This window comes from Cottoperca gobio, chromosome 19 (genome assembly GCF_900634415.1).
Source record: "Cottoperca gobio chromosome 19, fCotGob3.1, whole genome shotgun sequence".
NCBI classification, from domain to species: Eukaryota; Metazoa; Chordata; class Actinopteri; order Perciformes; family Bovichtidae; genus Cottoperca; species Cottoperca gobio.
This window is the reverse complement of record NC_041373.1, coordinates 5,807,775-5,827,027: the sequence shown is the minus strand read 5'-3', so window position 1 is coordinate 5,827,027 and position 19,253 is coordinate 5,807,775. Positions and strand designations below refer to the sequence as shown.

Genomic DNA, 19,253 nt, shown 5'->3' with positions numbered 1-19,253 from the left:
ATTCAAAATCATAGTTAGGTAAAATTACAAAAGCATTAGCATCAAATATACTTAAAGTGCCAAAAGTAAATTAATGGGCCATTCTGCATTATGCAGAATGGCCCATTTCAGCATTGGTGCAAAGTAAGTACATTTACTGTACTTAAGTGCACTTTTGAGGTACTTGTACTTTACTTAATAATTTCCCTTTTATGCTACTTTATACTTCAAATCAAATCAAATCAAATTTATTTGTATAGCCCAATATCACAAATTATACATTTGTCTCAGTGTGCTTTACAGACTGTACAGGTTACGACACCCTCTGTCCTTAGACCCTCGCATCGCACAAGGAAAAACTTCTACTCCTCTACATCTCAGATGGAAATATTGTACTTTTTACTCCACTACATTTATCCAACAGCTTTAGTTACTTCGCAGATTCAGATTAATTCTATATAAAAAAAAAAATGTTTGGATTCACACAAAAAAACAAACAAAGACAACTTTAATATTCAAACATTTATTCTCCACCCCCCTGATCATAATGTGTAATTAAAGAATTTATAGTAGAAGTTATAATCTAGACCAGAGCAAGACAGGCCTTGAAAAGGTACTAATACATCCTCTCATTGCAGAGAAGCCTCTGGTTAAACCTTTGTTTACTGCAATATAGCTCATACCTGAAATTCGTATTTAATTTTCAGTCACATCTGACACATAACAGTCTCACTGTTCCTTTATCAAAAGGAAACGTCACATACAATCTCTGATTGGGACTGAAGGTAAACTCAGTTACAGTGTCATAAAACTCCACAGTGTCTTACAAACAATTTTTCTCATGAGAAGTTTCCACTGACAACATAAAAGCATCTGCTTCCAACCTCCTGAGAGGGTTTCATATTATCCTATGGTTGTAAATGCACCGGCTCTATAAAAAGGCACTGTTCCATTAAGGAATGAAAAACATGTGAAACACTAAAAAAAACATGATTAATTCCTGCTTATACAGTACATCTATTTATTTTCTACATGTGACGGTGAATGACAAACAGATGTGGTGTTATGCTCAGCATGCTGTGTTTAATGCCTTCACAATACATAGAAAATACATATTCCTACTTTAAAGATATTTAAGATGTCAAATCATTTTAATTTTCCATTTCCTGTTCTGACTGACGAAGGCCTACTGTAACATGTCTTTAGCTACTGATAATTAAAGGATCATCCTGGTGATATTCTACAGTTTTTATCATGAAACAACTAACAGTGAATGTATCTACTAACAAGTACTGTTTGTGTATCAAAGCCTGATATATCTTCTTCCTCTGTGCCATAGCGCTTCATTGTTGTCCATAAACTGTTAAAAACACATCAATGTGCTTCACTGTTACACTGGCTGACATGTTCTTTCATTACCATGAACACACACTGTAGTTTATTTTGATTAATCCCACACACACTGTCCTGCTGCCACAAATACTCACTAGAGGCCCAAATGTAGATTAATAAAAATATGCCCAAAAAATGCACTATTTCCTCTTTTTTGAGTAACACTTGGTGTGCAGCCGTTTTACTAAATTACTGAGGCCATAAAAAACAAATAATGCATTTGTAACCTGTTTTGCACAAGCGGCATGTGCTGCTTTATCTTTGAAATTGAAACAAAGCGCTCAACTTGCACTAGCAGGCATCGTGCCAGTATAATATATGAGGGCCTTAAGGGGGCGATTGATACCTAATGTTGAGGCACTGAGTTGAGTATTAAGACCTTTACGATATAAGTTTTTATTGAGCTTTCAAGGCACAAATTCCTAAATAATTAATCAAAATACTACAAATGACACTTTCATCATTTTATATACGGCATGTTTGAGGCCAGATAGATAAGAAAAATATAGAGTAATAACACCAGACTTATCCTTTAACACTTGATGATTAAGCGACTTCATACTCGTACAAACACATACTTAGTTTGCTTGTTGTACTGTATCGTTTTATAGCAGCTAATCAGACCCGTTCTGTGTCTGTAAGCTCATCATGTAATAACACACCAGTAAACACTCCAGCTAACATTTTAAGTGATCACTTCAACAAAGGATTATGAACGTAACTTGGATTGATAAAGTGAGATACCTCATGTAAAGTAAGATTGTGTGATCACATTAATTAGATCAGCAGCATTTTTGCAATAAATAGTACAATCACATTGTTATTATAGGTGCACATCTGTTCATTTTGGTATGCAGAATCAAGTGTCTAACTTTGGTCAAGCGCTGCAAATTAACTATTCATCGTGTTTGTTTGGACTTTAATGGTGCACCAGATGGCAGAAAAGTAAACAGTGCAACATCTGGCGCACTGATCAAGCTGGTGCAAACATTAGAAAACAATCTGCCAAGCTGTCTGAGCTACAGTGTGACATGTGTTAAAGGCTGACACATGGTGAGGGCAGGTTCAGAGGCTGGTGATGTACTCGTCAGACACCGCCTTGTCTTTGTCTCCCTCTGTGGGCACGCTGCTGTACTGACAGCCAGGAGATAAGTCAACAGCCGGTCTGGCTGGTTCGAGCGGAGTGGACGGTTGACCCTGCTTTGACAACTTCCTGTCCTCTTTGTCAAGCCAGTAAAATGACACAAAGAGGAACACAGCGGAGGAGGCAACAACGGCACTGCAGGCAAAGAAGACGTGGAAATACTGGCCTGTTCTGTCGATCAGCACTCCTACAACAACAAAAAACATCATCAACTTCATGTTTATCTTTACTTAGCAATTATTTATTTTAAAAGGTCCTATGTGTTTCTATAATTTACTCAAAAGTAACAGATATAAATTCAAAAGAAAAAACAATGAAAGAGCTATAAAATGTTTGTACTAATTATAGGAAAAATGGAGACAGTGTAAATTGGTGCTATTCTGATGAATTAATTCCAATTAATTGCTAGAGCAAGAGAACAGGATAGGAAAGCAGAAAAAAAGGAGGTTGTGCTTTAACAATAGGATTCACGGTGGAGTGAGAAACCCAAAGTCCAGTGAACATAATTCAACAAAATGTGAAAGGGTAGCACATTCCAGTTTTCAAAGTGAAGGAGGACAAAATACTATCATTCCAGTGGTTTACTGGCATCACAATAATCCTACGCTTACACATTTCAACACAGAGCTTTCTTCAGTAAAGACTATTTTGTCCTCCTTGACTCCTTGACTGGGATGTGCTACCCTCTTTTTCTTTCTTTTTTTGTTTCAGTTCCCAATATTGCCTATTGTTTAAAAAAAATACAGCTGTATCTATATGGTTAATAGATTACTAATCTAACAACATTTAAGTAAAAAATTAAAAGAAAATAGTAAATAATTCACTACATCTTGAAGCTTTAGTTGTAATAGTGAGAGTAGAAAAGAGGTACAAATTATTTTTTTTAAAAGGTTAAATATTAACACAAAGAAAGGAGGGGAGGGGAGTTGTGTGTGAATGTATATCATGGTACGAGTGTGAGTATATGCATAAAGAGATAAGATGACAAAGATGCATGTATGATTCAGATCAGAAATTCTAATAAAGCACGAGTCTGTCCGAGAGTCTGTTAGTTGATGGACTGCAGATCAGCTGAACTGAAATAAAATTAAATAAAGTGTTGCCTCAGTTGTGACCATCGCTTGTGATCATGCGACCACATGGCAACCAGTCAGATTCCCTGCATGTGTAAAGTGATCCTGTTGTGACTTGTATCTGAGGTTACATGCAGAGCATACCTGTCATTTGAGACGAGGCAGCCTCTGTCCTTTCCACGCTCTGCTGCCTGTGAACTAAAACTCCACTCCTCCAGAATGAAGCACAGACTTGTATCTGTTGTTGTGTGTGTGTACTGGATAATGTATCCGAGAACATGATGTTATTTACAGCAATAGCCTCGAGCAGGAGGGGCAGAACTTTCTAATGCTGTATATATGCCATTCACATTACACACACAAGCAGTATTATGACACCAAAGCACATGCAAACACACACGCAGGTCTGACACATGAGTTTTCTCGTGGTTTTGAATTTCAATTTGACATTTCGGTAGGGCTGAACAGTTCGAAGCTTCATTAATAACGTCGTCATTCGAATTCGAAATCAACATTCGAAATCTGCACAGCTTTTCTATCTTTTTGCATTTCTATTCATTTTGTTTAAACATTACTTATTTCTGCGCAGTTGCAGATAAAGATTAGGCTACACTAATATTATTAGTTTTATACTATTTGTTTCCGACTCATGTCATCCTGAGATTACCATTAACTCCAGACCGTTGTAAAGTCCAAAAGTCAACATTAATTGAAAAACGATATATGTAATCATTATCCAAAATGTGTTTATCTATCAAAATATTCTGCTTCAATCCATATTTGTTGGTGTTCAGCTTTTCCAAAACAACATTTTCACAGCGGTCAAACAACAGTTTGCTCCCCCACAATGAAACAATCTGTATTTTCCTCTTTGTTTTTTGTTTTTTTAGGGGATGACATCATGAAGTATGACTCCAGATATTCAATTGAAAATCCTCAATAGAAGCTTTAAATGTAAAAAATAAATAAAAAGACTTGAGCACAGCTCTACATTTGTGATTTCTGATCTACAGAAGAGAAAGACAGAAAACGTGGATATGCAGCACAACACTGTCACGGTCTCTCCTAAAGGCACGTTGGATTTTTAGAGTTAATATTTATCAGCTGCTTTTGAGGCTGACATCATTTCTTTCAGCAGAGGTGGTGAAAATCTAGAGGACATAACTAGCAATGTATTTTATTTGACCATTTCTTTTATGATATTAGTTCAAGATTAAATTAAATGGCAACTATAGGTTAGTGTGACTGGTTTGTCTTGTTTGTGATTTAGGTACGGCTAAATTCAATGAATGTTAATACTTGTTTGCTTCATAGTAAATACAGGCTTCAAATGTATTGTGTACATCAGTTCCCTTTCAAGTTTCCTTCATCAGGCTGTTGATTTGTTAATCAGAAGACGGTGAAAGGCTCAGGTTTTTATTCCTGAGCTTTAGCTGAGTCGTAATAATAATAAGAGTAATAACTCAAAACCAGTTTTGAGTATGCAGTGTTCACACTGGAAAAGTATAATATATTAGCTATTAAAATGCATAACAATGTCTAAAAGCAACTAAACCTACTTACATAATCCCACATTTCTCCAACAATTTTCAAACATAGTCAAATTTGTAATTTTAACCAAAGTAACGTTCAGTTTCATTTGGTCGCCTGTAATGCCGTTGTATCACTATGTATAAAAGAAGTGAACGTAGTCACCTTGACGACCCATTGGTTTGTGGACTATGGTTTTAAAGCCTCTAGTTTGGCGTTTTGGCCTTCGCCATCTTGTTTTTTATGGAATTAGAAGTGACACAAGAGGGTGGAGCTAAGTAAAACTGAACACTGAACAAGACAAGAAAAGTCACTATGAAAGGGTTGAAGACAAAAACACAGACTTGTCAATCAGGTAGGCACGCCATAAAGTATTCCCCGCTTTATCGTCTATTTTACTTTAAATGGGACCATACTTTGCTACATGAACATCATGCTGTATTGAAGAAGACTTGAAACTTGTGATTGAGATCATACACTTGTTAGGAACATGTTTACTGAGGTAATAAACCAAGTTAGAAGTTGGGTCAGTTTCTCATAGACTTCTATACAATCTGACTTGACCCTGCTGGACATTGCAAGTTTAAGCCACTTCTGCATCGGCTGTATTTTGTACTGGTTTTGGGGGGTTCCACCGGTGACATCTAACGCACCAATTAACACATCTTCCTCCAGAGCAGCTCTCCTAAGAATAAAAATAGTTCTACATAAAACTTCAATCTGCCTGAAGGCTGTAAAGCCAGCTGAGGCAAAGTCTCTTGATACTATCTAATTATAATGCGAGTTTGTCCACATTCCCAGAACATCTTTCGTCTCCATCTCCTACTCTACCTGCTAGTGGTGGCCCGATGAGCAGCGTGATGCTCTCCATGATAGCGAGCAGGCCCAGAGCTGAGGGGAAGCAGCTCATCTCCACGATATCCATGAGGACGGTGAACATCAGGGAGCCCACCACACTCATGGACAGCCCGTAGATCACTACATAAGTAAGCAGCACGGGGAAGCTGGGCCCGATGCAGCAGATAATGTTACTGAGCCCGTTGACCAGCAACGCAGAGGAAAACAAGTAAATGTGTCGCCCTTTGAACCAGGGCATGCTGAAGATTATGCCGAAGGGTGGTCGCACTACGATGTTGACCATACCCAGGATGGAGAGCAGCAGCGCGGCGCGGCTCTGCTCCATGTCGTTAGCTGTGGCGTACGGAACCAGATACACCAAAGGCACCACAAACCCGAGCATCATCCAGGTGATGCCGATGGAGTACACACAGTAACGTGAGTTGTGGTAGAACTGATCAAAGGCCATGTGATTTCTCAGAGAAGTCAAAACGAAGTTCCATATCCTACTCATCCTCCCTTTTTCCTTTGTCACATTTTCCTCCTCAGGCGGAGGGGGTCCGTGGTTCATCAGCGGCTGGCCTCGATGCCAGGGGGGCAGCAGGGGCCTCATCACTGCTCCGCACACACAGCAGTTCAGCAGGACGGCCCCCAACACAAGGAAGCTGCCCCTCCAGCCCAGCTCTGTGTGGAGGTAGTTACCCAGGAAAGGTAGAACGCACAGTCCCAGCGCCGTGCCAGTGGAGGACATCGCGTTGGCAAACGCACGACGACGCACAAAGTAGTGACCGAGGATCGTCACCGCTGGCTGGAAGCTGAAACAGAAACCAAGTCCTGTAAGGATGAAAGAAAACATTCAGAACAGTATCAGGGACAACATGTTTATTGATTTAAAAGATTGTGTATAGAAAATGTGCAGTACATATAGATGCAGTCAGTGGGGGAAATGAATTAAGTACATTTACTTGTACATAGTGTAGTGTATATAGTACTTTCTACTCCACTACATGTATTTGACAGCTTTAGTTACTAGATACTTTAAAGATGAATATCTTACACAATGGACTCTGAACAAACTTTAAAATATTATTGTTTAAGACTAATGATTAGATTTGTCCAACTAAACTTCTCATATAGTTCCAATATTCAACCAAAAATCTAAGATTGGATAACAAGTCTAAAAACTGAAAACAGTTTTTGTATCAGGGGGCAGAAAACCAACTCTCCAACCAACTTTATTAAGTTGTCATTTCTAATGCCTATTTACACACGGAGCAACACTGGCTTTCATCTGGAGGAATGTTTATGTCCAATATTTCTGGTTTGGTCTCCACCAACTCCTGAGAATAATATCTGGCTCTTCAGCTGCTTTAGTCTCTAAATGTGTTTGGTGCCGGGCAGGAAGTGCACAGTTGAATCAGTTGAGATAATAAATCAGTGGAATGTTTGCTGACCTGTAATAACCCCGGCTGTGACGTAGAGCTGTGAGATGGACTGGGTAAATGAGCTGGCAGCCATTCCGAGCCCACTCAGGACACCACCCAACATGACTGTCGCTCGGCAACCAAGTCTCCCCACCAACACGCTACAAAAGGGACCTGTGGATCAAATGTAATGCTCTTAGTTTAATGCATACCGGAGCAGAACAGGCTTACACAGAGGCAAGGTGAGCTGGTTTCGCATTAACATTACTTTGTGACTGAACAACATGTTTGCTCTCTCACTCACATGTGTATAATTAAAGTCTAGCTTAGATTACCATATGACTGTCGTTTTATTACACCAGCAAGAATGCTGCATTTCAGGTTTCGACTTCTACCGTCATTTTGCCTTAATTGGCCTGAAGAAGAAATTCAACTTTGGGTATCCTGATGCCTCAGTGCTGAATACAGCGGGGTTTATTGGTTAAAGGTCACACACGGGGTGGTAAATTCAACCCACGCCTATGTTGTTAGGCAACAGAGCTGCAAGGTTCTGATGGGGATAATACCTGGACCTAACTGAGCCTCTTAGTGTTTAAAGACTGAGGTTTAAGATATAAAACAAAAGATTAAAAACATCACAATTGAAGGAACAGTTTGGATGTGGATGAGGTAATAGTGAGTGTATTATAAACAGTAGATGACGGTCGGCACGCCCTCAGTTTGGAGAAACAGACAGGAGTACCAGCACAGAAGTGAAGTACTGCTGAGGACTGAGGCGACAGCAAAACGTACTTTAGAACAGCTAAAATAAAATAAATATCAGTTTAAATGCAAGCTTTATTTAGAATATTTGTACCGCTTTACCTACGTTTGGTGAATCCTAACTAACCAGTCACACAAGAACACAAACAAACTAACGATTGAGGCAGCGTTAGACCAGCAACTCCCGTGTTCTGTGTGATAAAATTACTGTTTTTATCAATGGAGTCTGGTGGCTCTGAAGAGAGCATAGATAACATCCAAAACAGCTGTCTGACAGCAAGATGAAGAGGTGAAAATATCCTAAATATAGCTTGCACTTTAACTGATATTGATCGTTTTAGCTGGCTAAAATACATTTTGCTGCTGCCCCCGTCCACAGCAGTACATCGCTTAGCTCGGGTCGTGCCGTCCGCCATCCACTGTAGGTAATACACTGACAATGGATAAGCAGCTCATACAACCCCACTTCAAAACATCCAAGCTATCCCTTTAATGCTATTCTGTATCTACTTGTTTTAAGACATGTGTATATTTTACTTTTAGTTCAACTAACAATATAGTTTCAATTACTGCTGAATTCTTCAACCCACAGAATTCCCAGTGGAAGCGGCTCTTTGAACATGAACAGCTCAAACTTTGTGCAGCTTAATGGAGATAAACCTTAAATTCTAGTCACATTTCTGTCAGCGTCTAAGATCAAAGCATTCCGGTCTCCAAAAACCATGAGAACTGTGTGCAATTATCACATCCCCGACACTGTTGTAGCTCTCTATACTCCTGAACTGGTATTTAAAAAAAGGCCCTCTACTTTGCTTAGAATGCAGCAGTTTAAAGGATACGTCTGGTGTTAGTATATATTTTCTAAATCCCATGCAAAGACCAAAACAAATAATCTCTCAATACTTTCTCACTTCATTAAGCTGTCTGCAGCTCTCGGCCCTGAGGCCACTGATTCCTAGTAAAGACTAAATCAGCTCTAAATATATGACTTCTATGTTTAGAAAGGCTCAGTCATTTCCCAAAACAGCTGGTCACTGTAGCTGTAATCACATTTTACTTAAACAGCATGAAATAGTGCATTTTTTGGGGACTATTTTCAGTTTGCTACTCTAGTGAGTATTTGCTGCAGCAGGACGGTCGTTTTTGGAAATCAATGGAGCTCAACAGCACATATGAATAAAATATAACAGGCTTTGGATCGCACATGTTACTTGTTGGTTTTGGTATTTTAATGGGATTTATTGACAATATGAAGAATTTAGATGATCACCAGATTTGTCCTTTAAAGTAAAGGACAAAGCTGAATGTGCGATGCCTTCAGTGACCCTCTGTGAGGCCTTGGTATTTAGATAAAACTAGGCAACGTTTATGCAATCCTTTGTTGTACATTATATTTTATATTTGATGCTTAATAAAAATAATTCAGAGGTCTTTCATCATATAGTAAACATAATTTAAATAGAGGCTGGATGGAGGGATTCAGTGGTCGAAATCTACACACGTTAATAATACAAATTAAAGTTTGATAGCATTGCTTTGGTATAAACCAGTAATGACTGTGTTGGTGTAATCACAGAACTTCTTATGATCATAAAAAGGGAGCACTTACTGAGCACCGCCCTCAAATACACTTCAATTAGTAATGTATGTGAACAGGAGGGCACTCATACTAAAACATTATATATATTTTGACTAGTTTTGACAGTTGCTACTGATAAACTGGGAGTGAAGATGTGGCAGAAAGAGGAGGGGGAACGTTATCAAACCAATCTGATAACATGGAGACATAACGAACTAGGGAGGTTCTTGTTTGAACACTAGACTAATTGATTTCGACAGATCTGTAAAACTGATTTTCAGCACAAAGAATCATACTAAAGCACCACTTTAAATCTTGTGTTTAGCAGAGATATGCTCATAAGTTTCTTGGAAATAAGTCACTCGACTAATCGATTAAAGAAATCTTGGTCGACAAAGACCAAAAAAAAACTTGTCGGCTAATCGATTAGGGGGGGAGGGCAGTCACATGGACACATTGGGACTTTCAAACACTTTTCCTGGAAACAACAGTGTAAATGTACAAAGTTAAAATAATTGGGTAATATTTTGTATTATTTGCATATATACTACCACCTGGATATCCTGTGAAATGACCCACACCATGCCAAACTCCTATCTACTTTTCACTGGTTTTAAAATGAAACCTCTTACAGGCAGTGTGCTGTCTGCAGCAGCATAAAATCATTCTCGTCACAAAATCTACATCCTGCTTTACACACATGCTTTACATAAATAAGGCATCAATCTTTATTTTCTCTATTGACATTATTTCCCCTCGCACGGCCAACCGTTCCTCGTGTTTAATGCAGGTTACATAACGCTCATCAGTCTGCGTCATTGAGGAAGGAAGTTGACTTTAGTGACTGAGGAGATAGGGCCTGTGTGTACCACGCTGACGACTAGGGCACTGATAAGTAAAATAAATTATGTTTGTGTCAATCAGTATTTCTATCTCCTTACATAGTAGTTTTCATTGTTAGTGGCAGAGTCCGCCGTTCAATTTTCCTACCAACATAATAGTGAAACGGGAACAATGCAGCGTCATATTCTCACTTTATCTCAATGATATCAGCCAATCTATTTACTGTTCCCTCTCCTACAACTGTATCACAGCTGTTAGTCACTGTTAATACAAACTGAAAGGTTTCTGCTGCTTCATTACAAGCATTGAGCTGCACGTTTTACGTTTGCTAACATTAGCTTCTGGTCATACCACACCAAGTAAAGCTGTGGCAGAAAACCCCTCAGTGTATTAACTTAGGCAACTTCATGAGTTTTCATCTGTAAAGGAATAAATGAGAAAGTTTGGATTACTGTTTCTTTGTAACAACTAAGTCTTAATCTGTGGCATACTGAAGCCCCTGTGAGCTGTGGGTAAGAAGGGAGCTACAGTTTCTCATGGAATCATCTTCTTTAAATCAACACCAACTCAGCAAGTCAGTTTAAAACACTCACAAATTCTCTCTCTCGAGTTTCACATTTTTCCCGAACGACAACAACAGATAGGAACTAAAGTTATCCCGAGCCTGAGGGGCATTAAAGGGCAAATTAAATGTTCGACATCGCATAATGTCTAATGTGTGTACAGCAGGGTTGCTCCTTATTTAATTAGTTTATGTGAAGTTAATGTATGAAGTGAATCTACATCAGTGTTCTTCAGTGTTCTCCTCGTTAAATCAAATCAAATCAAATTTATTTGTATAGCCCAATATCACAAATTATACATTTGTCTCAGTGTGCTTTACAGACTGTACAGGTTACGACACCCTCTGTCCTTAGATCCTCGCATCGCACAAGGAAAAACTTCCTAAATCAAACCCCATAATTAAAGGGAAACATGGAAGAAACCTCAGGGAGAGCAACTGAGGAGGGATCCCTCTCCCAGGACGGACAGACGTGCAATAGATGTCGTGTGTACAGGATAAACAACATAGTACAAATACAACATTTGACAGAAATTATGTTGTGTTGGAAAAAAAATAAATATAAAGTATGGATGAATCTAAAAGTAAAGTCACCCCCACCCTCAACCCTCCCAACAAAGAATTAATAAAATAATAATAATGTTATGGTTAAGGTAATGAAGCGTACCGTGACTCAAAAATCAATATTCAAACCAAGCCATGGATTTGGAGAATCATTAGAATCCTAGTGTAGAGTAATAAAGGTTACACGTCATACTAAATAGAGAACCGACTAAACAGAGCCGGTTTATTTCCTGGTCTGCCTGCTTTACCTCCTGCATGAAGCACTGATGTCATGATGGAGGGCACCCAGGAGGTCTCACTGTTGGTGGCGTGGAACTCATTCTGCAGGTCAATGTAGAAGATTCCCACACAGGAGGGGAAGGCCAGGGTCAAAGCCAGGACTATGATGGTGGCAGCCAGCACCACCCAGCCCCAACCGCCATCTGGAGCTATGACTGCTCCTGTCACAGCCACGGAGTCTCTGCGTTCACTTCGCTGGCCCCGCTCCTCAGAGTCACAGTCGTTGGCCCCTTGAACTTTCTCCATACTGTCGGCCTCCTCGAGGTCTCCAGAGGCCTCCGGGTGGAGGCAACCATCTCCCATCTCTCCGATTCCATTTCCAGGAGTCATTTTCTGCTCCGCAGTTCAGGAGAGGCTCCTGTGTTAGCTCTGCAGGGTGTGTAATTACTTTTTCTGCCCATGTCACTGCAACTGCTGCGGCCTTCAGGGACACCTATAACGACAAAGCAAACAATCCATCAGGTTGTGAGAAGCAGCTGAAGTGGTGAGAGGTTTTTTATGGTCGGGATTAGGGGTGTAAATCACAAGTTTCACCACAATACCATGTTATATCGATTCTTTGGACAATGATAGGATATTATATATTGTGATACTGATATCACAAAGTCTGCCACGATACCATTTTGATTCAATTCAATATTTGTATTGTAGTCTGTCAACAAACTACAGTACAAATAATGAAGGCAGGTAATCCATTGTGTGGTGCTGTTTGCATGAATTGTTTCAAGAAATGCTCTTACTGTTTTTCAAATGATTCGAAAAGTACTAAAAAAATTGCATATTGAGAAGCTTTAATAGAGTTTTACAGGGTTTGCAGCCTGAGGACACAATCGTTCTCCAGCTGTAACAGCAGGTCAGCAAACCTTAAAGGCTGCAAACACACACATGTATGGAGAGAGGTAAACAACAGTGAACGGCACAAGGACTGCCTGTTCTTTAAAACCAAGCAATAAAATAGAGTAGTTAACTGGTGCAGGGAAGGCGAGGGGGAAATGTGCTCGGATCTTCTGGAGGCCATGTTTTGTTCAAGCTGGAAGCAATCAGTCCAAGTTACAGTAATCTAAACAAGGGCATCCTAAAACGAAATTATTACCTAATCTTGGCAAAGCTCATGAGTTGACAGATGATGGACCTTGTTACGTTGCTAAAATGTTTAGAGAAACTTCAGTCTCAAACCACCCCTAAGGTTTCTGGTCTTCTGAGCTGAACGCAGCATGCCTTACACGTTCCCTGTAGATGCTTCAGGTGCGGCAGTTTCACCAGCATTTAAGATCAGAAAGTTAGACGACAGCATGTCTACAGTCAGACTGTGAGTTAACACAGGTGAGGTCTGCTGGGTTAAATATGCAAAGTGGGTGCAATGGGAATGTGGCTAACATGCATGTATGAAAACCTTTGTGAATGAATGGCCCTCTGTGCAAAATGCTCCAGTAGAATTTCTCCCCAAAGACTCTTAATATCATTTCCAGATGTACCAACGAGCAGAGAAAACATCTCTTCAGATTAAGTCCCTGAGAAAACAACTCTTGGGTTAAGTTACTGTACACTCTGTAACCACGAACACTACACACAAGTGTAATTACAGTAAAACTGGTGATGCAGACACAAAAGTTTCAGTGCACAGATCAATAGCAAACAGCAAAGCATTACAGTGGTGATCAGCATTGCAACATATTTGTAAACTTGCAAACACTAATAACCTAAAGATGATGTTTGTCCAAAAAATCCATCACTTCATAATTTTTCCTATTAGACATTTGTGTGAAATTGTCATAACTAGCGTATCATTTCTTGAGTTATGGCAAAAAACATGTTTCGTGAAGTCACAGTGACCTTAACCTTTGACAACTAAATTATAATCCGTTCATCCCTTAGTCAAAGTGAACATTTATGCAAAATGTGAAGAAATTCCCCCGAGGCGTTCCTGAGATATCACGTTCACCAGAATGGCACAGACCGTAGGACATAACCCGAAAACATAACGCCTCCTGACACGGCGGCATACAGATAAATGAACAAACAAACTGTATTCTCTGTCATTACTATGTAGAGAGAAGCCTGCACTGAGCTGTAGGGAGTATTGTATTCTGGGGAAATTAAGTTTAAAGGTTGGAGAAGCTTGTGACTGGAGGGTTGCCAGTTGGAGTTTGTTAATCTCATTGAACTCAGGTAATAAAAGCGTGACGTAAAAACAAAACTGCAATCTTCAAATGATATTCCCTGAAAATATTTCCTATCAAATTTTCTGCCAAATTTGAGTTAGTATGTGATATTTGAACCAAATGCACACAAAGCATGCAGGCAGGGGTGTCTACACACTTTCCCCTTCATATTCGTCTTCCTGAGTATATAAAGGACCAGGGGGGGATAGGCGTGTCTCACATATCTCTGCCATCTAATCCACCAAGCCATGTTTGACTCTTTCACCTTCCGCACACAGCTTTGTGTCCTCTTGCGCATAACAAAAACGTGTCCCGACAGGTGTTTGTAAAGAGAATACTATGTATTCCCCCATTGGTAAATAAAGGTGATGCTGAGCAGCTGATCCTCCCTGTGGGACAGCCCATGGAGGGATGAGAGCGCTGCGTAAGTGTCGCCTATTAAATATGTCATACAGTGGAATTTGTTTACTTGCATAAAGCAGCACAAAGTAAGCTTTATCCGCATTAAATATTACTTCTGTGCACATTTTTAAACTGTATTAACACGCAAGCTTTTCAACAGATCCACCCACGTGGCAACTCGTATGATTTCGGCTTGTTTGCGGACAAAAAGCTGCACCTAAACACGGTGCAGACTCCATTACAGCCCCTGCTCTATCAAATTATATTTACTCGTCTTAAGTAGCCTACTATCGCTTCCTAAAAGGACATTTTACCACATCTTTTGTTTTTAAAGTGTGATTGTACCCTAAACATCACTGCATCAGCACTTCAGAGCAAAACGGAAGCGATTTAAAACATCAATGCCTTCCGTGAATTTAGAAATATACAAATAAAAATCACCTTTTATTTTATTTTATTATTGTTGGTTGTGGTCGTCCAGCTCCCCGTCAGTCCCCCACACTCAGGCGCGGTCGCTCCTCGATGACTGCCGGGGCAGTACCATTGGAAGTGCCCGCTGACAGACCGGGGGACTGCTCCTCCTCGTAACAGAGCAGCGTCCGCCCGCTCACGGTGGGAGGAGACTGACGTAGCCCTGCTGGGAGGGTCGTATGTGGGCGCAGGAGATGAGGACTTTCAGTGTGTTAAACTACTGAAGGAACTGTGTGGTCAGCACTGAAGTACTTCACTTCAGTCTTTCCCTTGTGTGTTACTGTGTAACTAAGTCTCCCACATTTACTCATGTGGTTTACACCATTTGAGGTCGTACTTTACTTTACTTGAGTATTTCCTTTTGTGCTACTTTATACTTTTACTCCACTACATTTCGCAGGCACATATTGTTCTTTTTCCTCCACTTCATTTATTTGACAGAAAAATTATGTTTTATATTAATTAAAGTGAATATCTTTTAGGTTTTGAACTGACAAAACAAGACATTTATAACCTTTGACCCAGAAACTTAGATGGGCATTTTGTACTATTTCCCCACATTATATAGATCAAACGATTAATCAATTATTTGAAGAAATAATCTTCAGATTAATCGATAATGAAGTTGCAGCCATTATTATTATTATTATTATTATTATTGTTATTATTACTATTATTATTATTATTATTATTATTATTATTATTATTATTATTATTATTATTATTATAGATTATGCTACACAGCAGTAGGCTACATAGAACAATTAAAATGAGCTCCACCTTAAAACAAGTAAACACTATAACAAGTAACACTTCAATTTTTATTTATTATTAATTTTTTCTTTTTATTTGTGATTTAAATGATCAAAGTGTAAAGGTATATAATGTAAAGATTACCCTCAGATAACAGCGATGGCAGTAGCCTACCCATAGGGACTCTGCCGAGGTGTCCTTGAGCAAAGCAATAGCTGCCCACTGCTCGTAATATAAGGACAGGTAAATCCATGTGTGACGATAAAAGAGGATTAAAAAAGTCAATTTCCACGTTTAATTGTCAAAACAGGTGTGCAGTAAAGTATTTGTAATCGTCTTCTGTAAATCCTCTGGCTGCCAATAAAAAAAGCAATTATAATAATAATAATAATAATAATAATAATAATAATAATAATAAAGTAGCTCCACCGTAACAAGCTACAACATTCATACACCAAGTGATGGACACAGTAATGCGTCACAAATTGTAATTCAATAATATAACATATATATTTCTGAAATGGACAATTCTGCATGAATATATTTTATTTTGGTACTATAATTAGATTTTGATGTTAATACTTGTGTACTTTTACTTATGAAAGATTTTGAATGCAGGCCTTTTACTTGTAACAGAGTATTTCTACACTGCTACTTGTTCAGCCTCCTCATGTCAAATACTTCCCAAATAAAATGGTGAGTAAATCTAGCAATACAAGTAAACCATCATAACTGTATTCACATAATGTTGCTTTTCTGAATAATTTATTCCTTTGCCTCGTCATATTCATCAGTTGTTCAGAGAAGTATAAATAGAACTGCATACTGTAGCTTACTACACTGGGAATTTAATGCGCATTTCACACACACTGGGTACATTATTTAATCCAACTTTTTGACAGTTTATACTACTGATTTGTTTAGATTTCTTGATTTGATTCTGCTTTATGGTTACAGTTGATGCATGTAAAACAAGTTAAATGTGAGATGTTTCTTTTTAGAATCATTACTCTTAACCCTTAGATGCATAGTGGGTCAAAAATGACAGTGAGATTGTTTTCTTGAAATATCTTTGATTATTTAACACAGCAAGATCTGATACGTGCAAGTATTATCTTCATTTCTAAAAATTGATATATTTCAACAATATACTTTCATGTGTGTGCATGTTGTTCATGACTCTTGTGTGAAAAAGTATGTTATTATGATGTATCAACAAATTAGCCTACTTTATAGTTAGCTAACTAAGCTAGCTAACAATTACTGTATGTATTGTGTACTTGCGTGTACACACACACACACACACACACACACACACACACACACACGGGTCATTTTTTATCTTACTTATGGAAGTGTGTAGTGTCCAATCACTCGAGCATCTAAGGGTTAATGTGAAATATTACGCTTACCATCAGGGGTTTTCAGGAAAAAACACATGCGATTTTATTAAGTGATGTTTTCAATCATGTGTCCATAAATCAGAGATGCAATGTGTTTCACATAATGTCCTTAATTCCACATGTAAAATGTCTTCTGTAAACCAAATGCACCACTCTCACTTACCACTGCAGGCATCTTCTTATAGTTTTGGTTTTGTCACTCAGGCTTTGAGATATCTGTCACAGAGAAATGGTTTCTAGGAGTGAGTGTTGCTGTTGAGTTTATTAACATGTAATTACTTATTGTTTCAAGCAGGACAAACAGTTTTATTCACCTCTTTTGTATTGAAGTGGTGGAAGATGTTTCAGAGGCAGACATCTCAAAACCAAAACTATCTGCACGGCTGAATGTGTTTGTGAACTGACCCTTTAATGCAGTGGTTCCCCAAGGGTTCGATCGAATCGTTCAATTTGGCAACACACAATTTTTCCTCAATGCATGATTTGCAATGCCAAGTTGAGCAATTCTAGTCTAGCACCGGCAAAACTAAAGGAACACTTCCTAAAGCTGCATGGAGATGGGAAATACAAGAACACAACGCTCGCTGAATTCAAGGTGAAGAGAGCCAGATTCGTTGAAAAGGCTACTCTGCCTGTTCTCGGCTTTGTACCCATCGACAAACCGATCCTCACAGCATCGTACGAAGTTGCGTACCTGATCGCAAAGCAGGGCAAACCACACACCATTGGTGAAACCTGCGTTGAAGATGGCAAATATCATGCTGGGAAAAGCTGCTGAAGATAAGTTATCCCAAATTCCTCTTTCAAATGACACTATCAGCAGCAGAAGAGACGACATGAGCGATGACATCTTGGGTCAAGTAGTTGCAGATCTGATTTCAAGCCCAGCAAAGTTCAGCCTCCAACTCGACGAGACCACCGACGTTTCCGATCTAAGACAGCGTGTTGTATTCGTGCGCTATGTGAAAGACGCCGTGATAAAGGAATTTTTTTTTATTTTACTTACAACATCAACCAAGGCAGTCGATGTGAAGAAACTCGTGGATGACTTCTTCAGAGACAACGATCTTTCGTGGAATACGGTTTCTGCAGTTTGTTCGGACGGAGCTCCAGCCATGCTGCGACGACACTCTGGTTTTGGAGCGCTGGTGAAATCCGATGCACCACACATCATCGTTACGCACTGTGTTCTGCACAGGCATGCGTTGGCAACAAAAACCTTGCCTCCAAAACTGGCAGAAGCATTAAAAATGGTAGTTGAATGTGTGAACTACGTGCAAAATAGTGCAATGAAGCACCGCATCTTCAAAGAGCTGTGTCAGGAAATGGGCTCTGAACTCGAGGTACTTCTACCATTCTAACGTTCGGTGGTTAAGAATCGTGTTTTTGCCATGCGTGTGGAATTAGCCCTGTTTTTGCGAGAGTACCAACATTGTCACGCAGATTGCTTCGAAAATTCTGAGTTCATTCTCATTTTGGCGTACACGGCCGATATTTTCGATGCTCTCAATCATCTCAATCGACAGATGCAGGGCTGTGGAGTGAACATCATCAAAGTGGAAGAAAACCTGAAGGTGTTTTAAAAAAAAAAAGCTACCTTTATGGAAACGACGAACAGAGAACGATAACTTCGCAAACTTTCCCCTGCTGGACGACTGTGTAAGTAAGATCGGAGACGTGTCTGGAATTGGAGATATTTATGTATCTGGGGAGCTGAAGCAAGCAATTGCCATGCAATGAGCTCGCAGAGTCTCTCGACGGATACTTCCCCACCAGAGAGTCATATCCAGCATGGGTGATGTCAACGATGAATACCTCGACGAAATCATTGAACTTCAGCAGAGCCAGCTTCAACAGCAACTCTTCAGAACAACAACGCTCTCAATGTTTTGGTGTCACCAAAACGTACCATACCCTCTTATTGCTAAGAAAGCCCTTGAGATACTCACACCGTTTGTTACAACGTATCTTTGAGAGCAATCCTTTCCGAGGATGGTAGACATGAAAACTAAGAAAAGGAACAGACTTTTTTGCGAAAATGATATGAGAGTAGGACTTGCCAAGGTGAAGCCGCGCATTTCTGAACTTGTATCT

General features: G+C 39.3%; 1 protein-coding gene across 1 annotated transcript; it reads right to left on the bottom strand.

Moving 5' to 3' along the window:
• Window positions 1-486: 486 nt before the first annotated feature.
• Window positions 487-15,143, bottom strand: slc16a5a (solute carrier family 16 member 5a). Its single transcript, XM_029456623.1, has 5 exons — window positions 14,974-15,143; window positions 11,938-12,401; window positions 7,410-7,553; window positions 5,950-6,789; window positions 487-2,702 (listed from the first exon to the last, which is right to left on the bottom strand). Exons 2-5 carry the CDS (start codon window positions 12,296-12,298, stop codon window positions 2,437-2,439), a joined length of 1,611 nt encoding a protein of 536 aa, XP_029312483.1. The 5' UTR covers window positions 12,299-12,401; window positions 14,974-15,143; the 3' UTR covers window positions 487-2,436.
• Window positions 15,144-19,253: the final 4,110 nt, after the last annotated feature.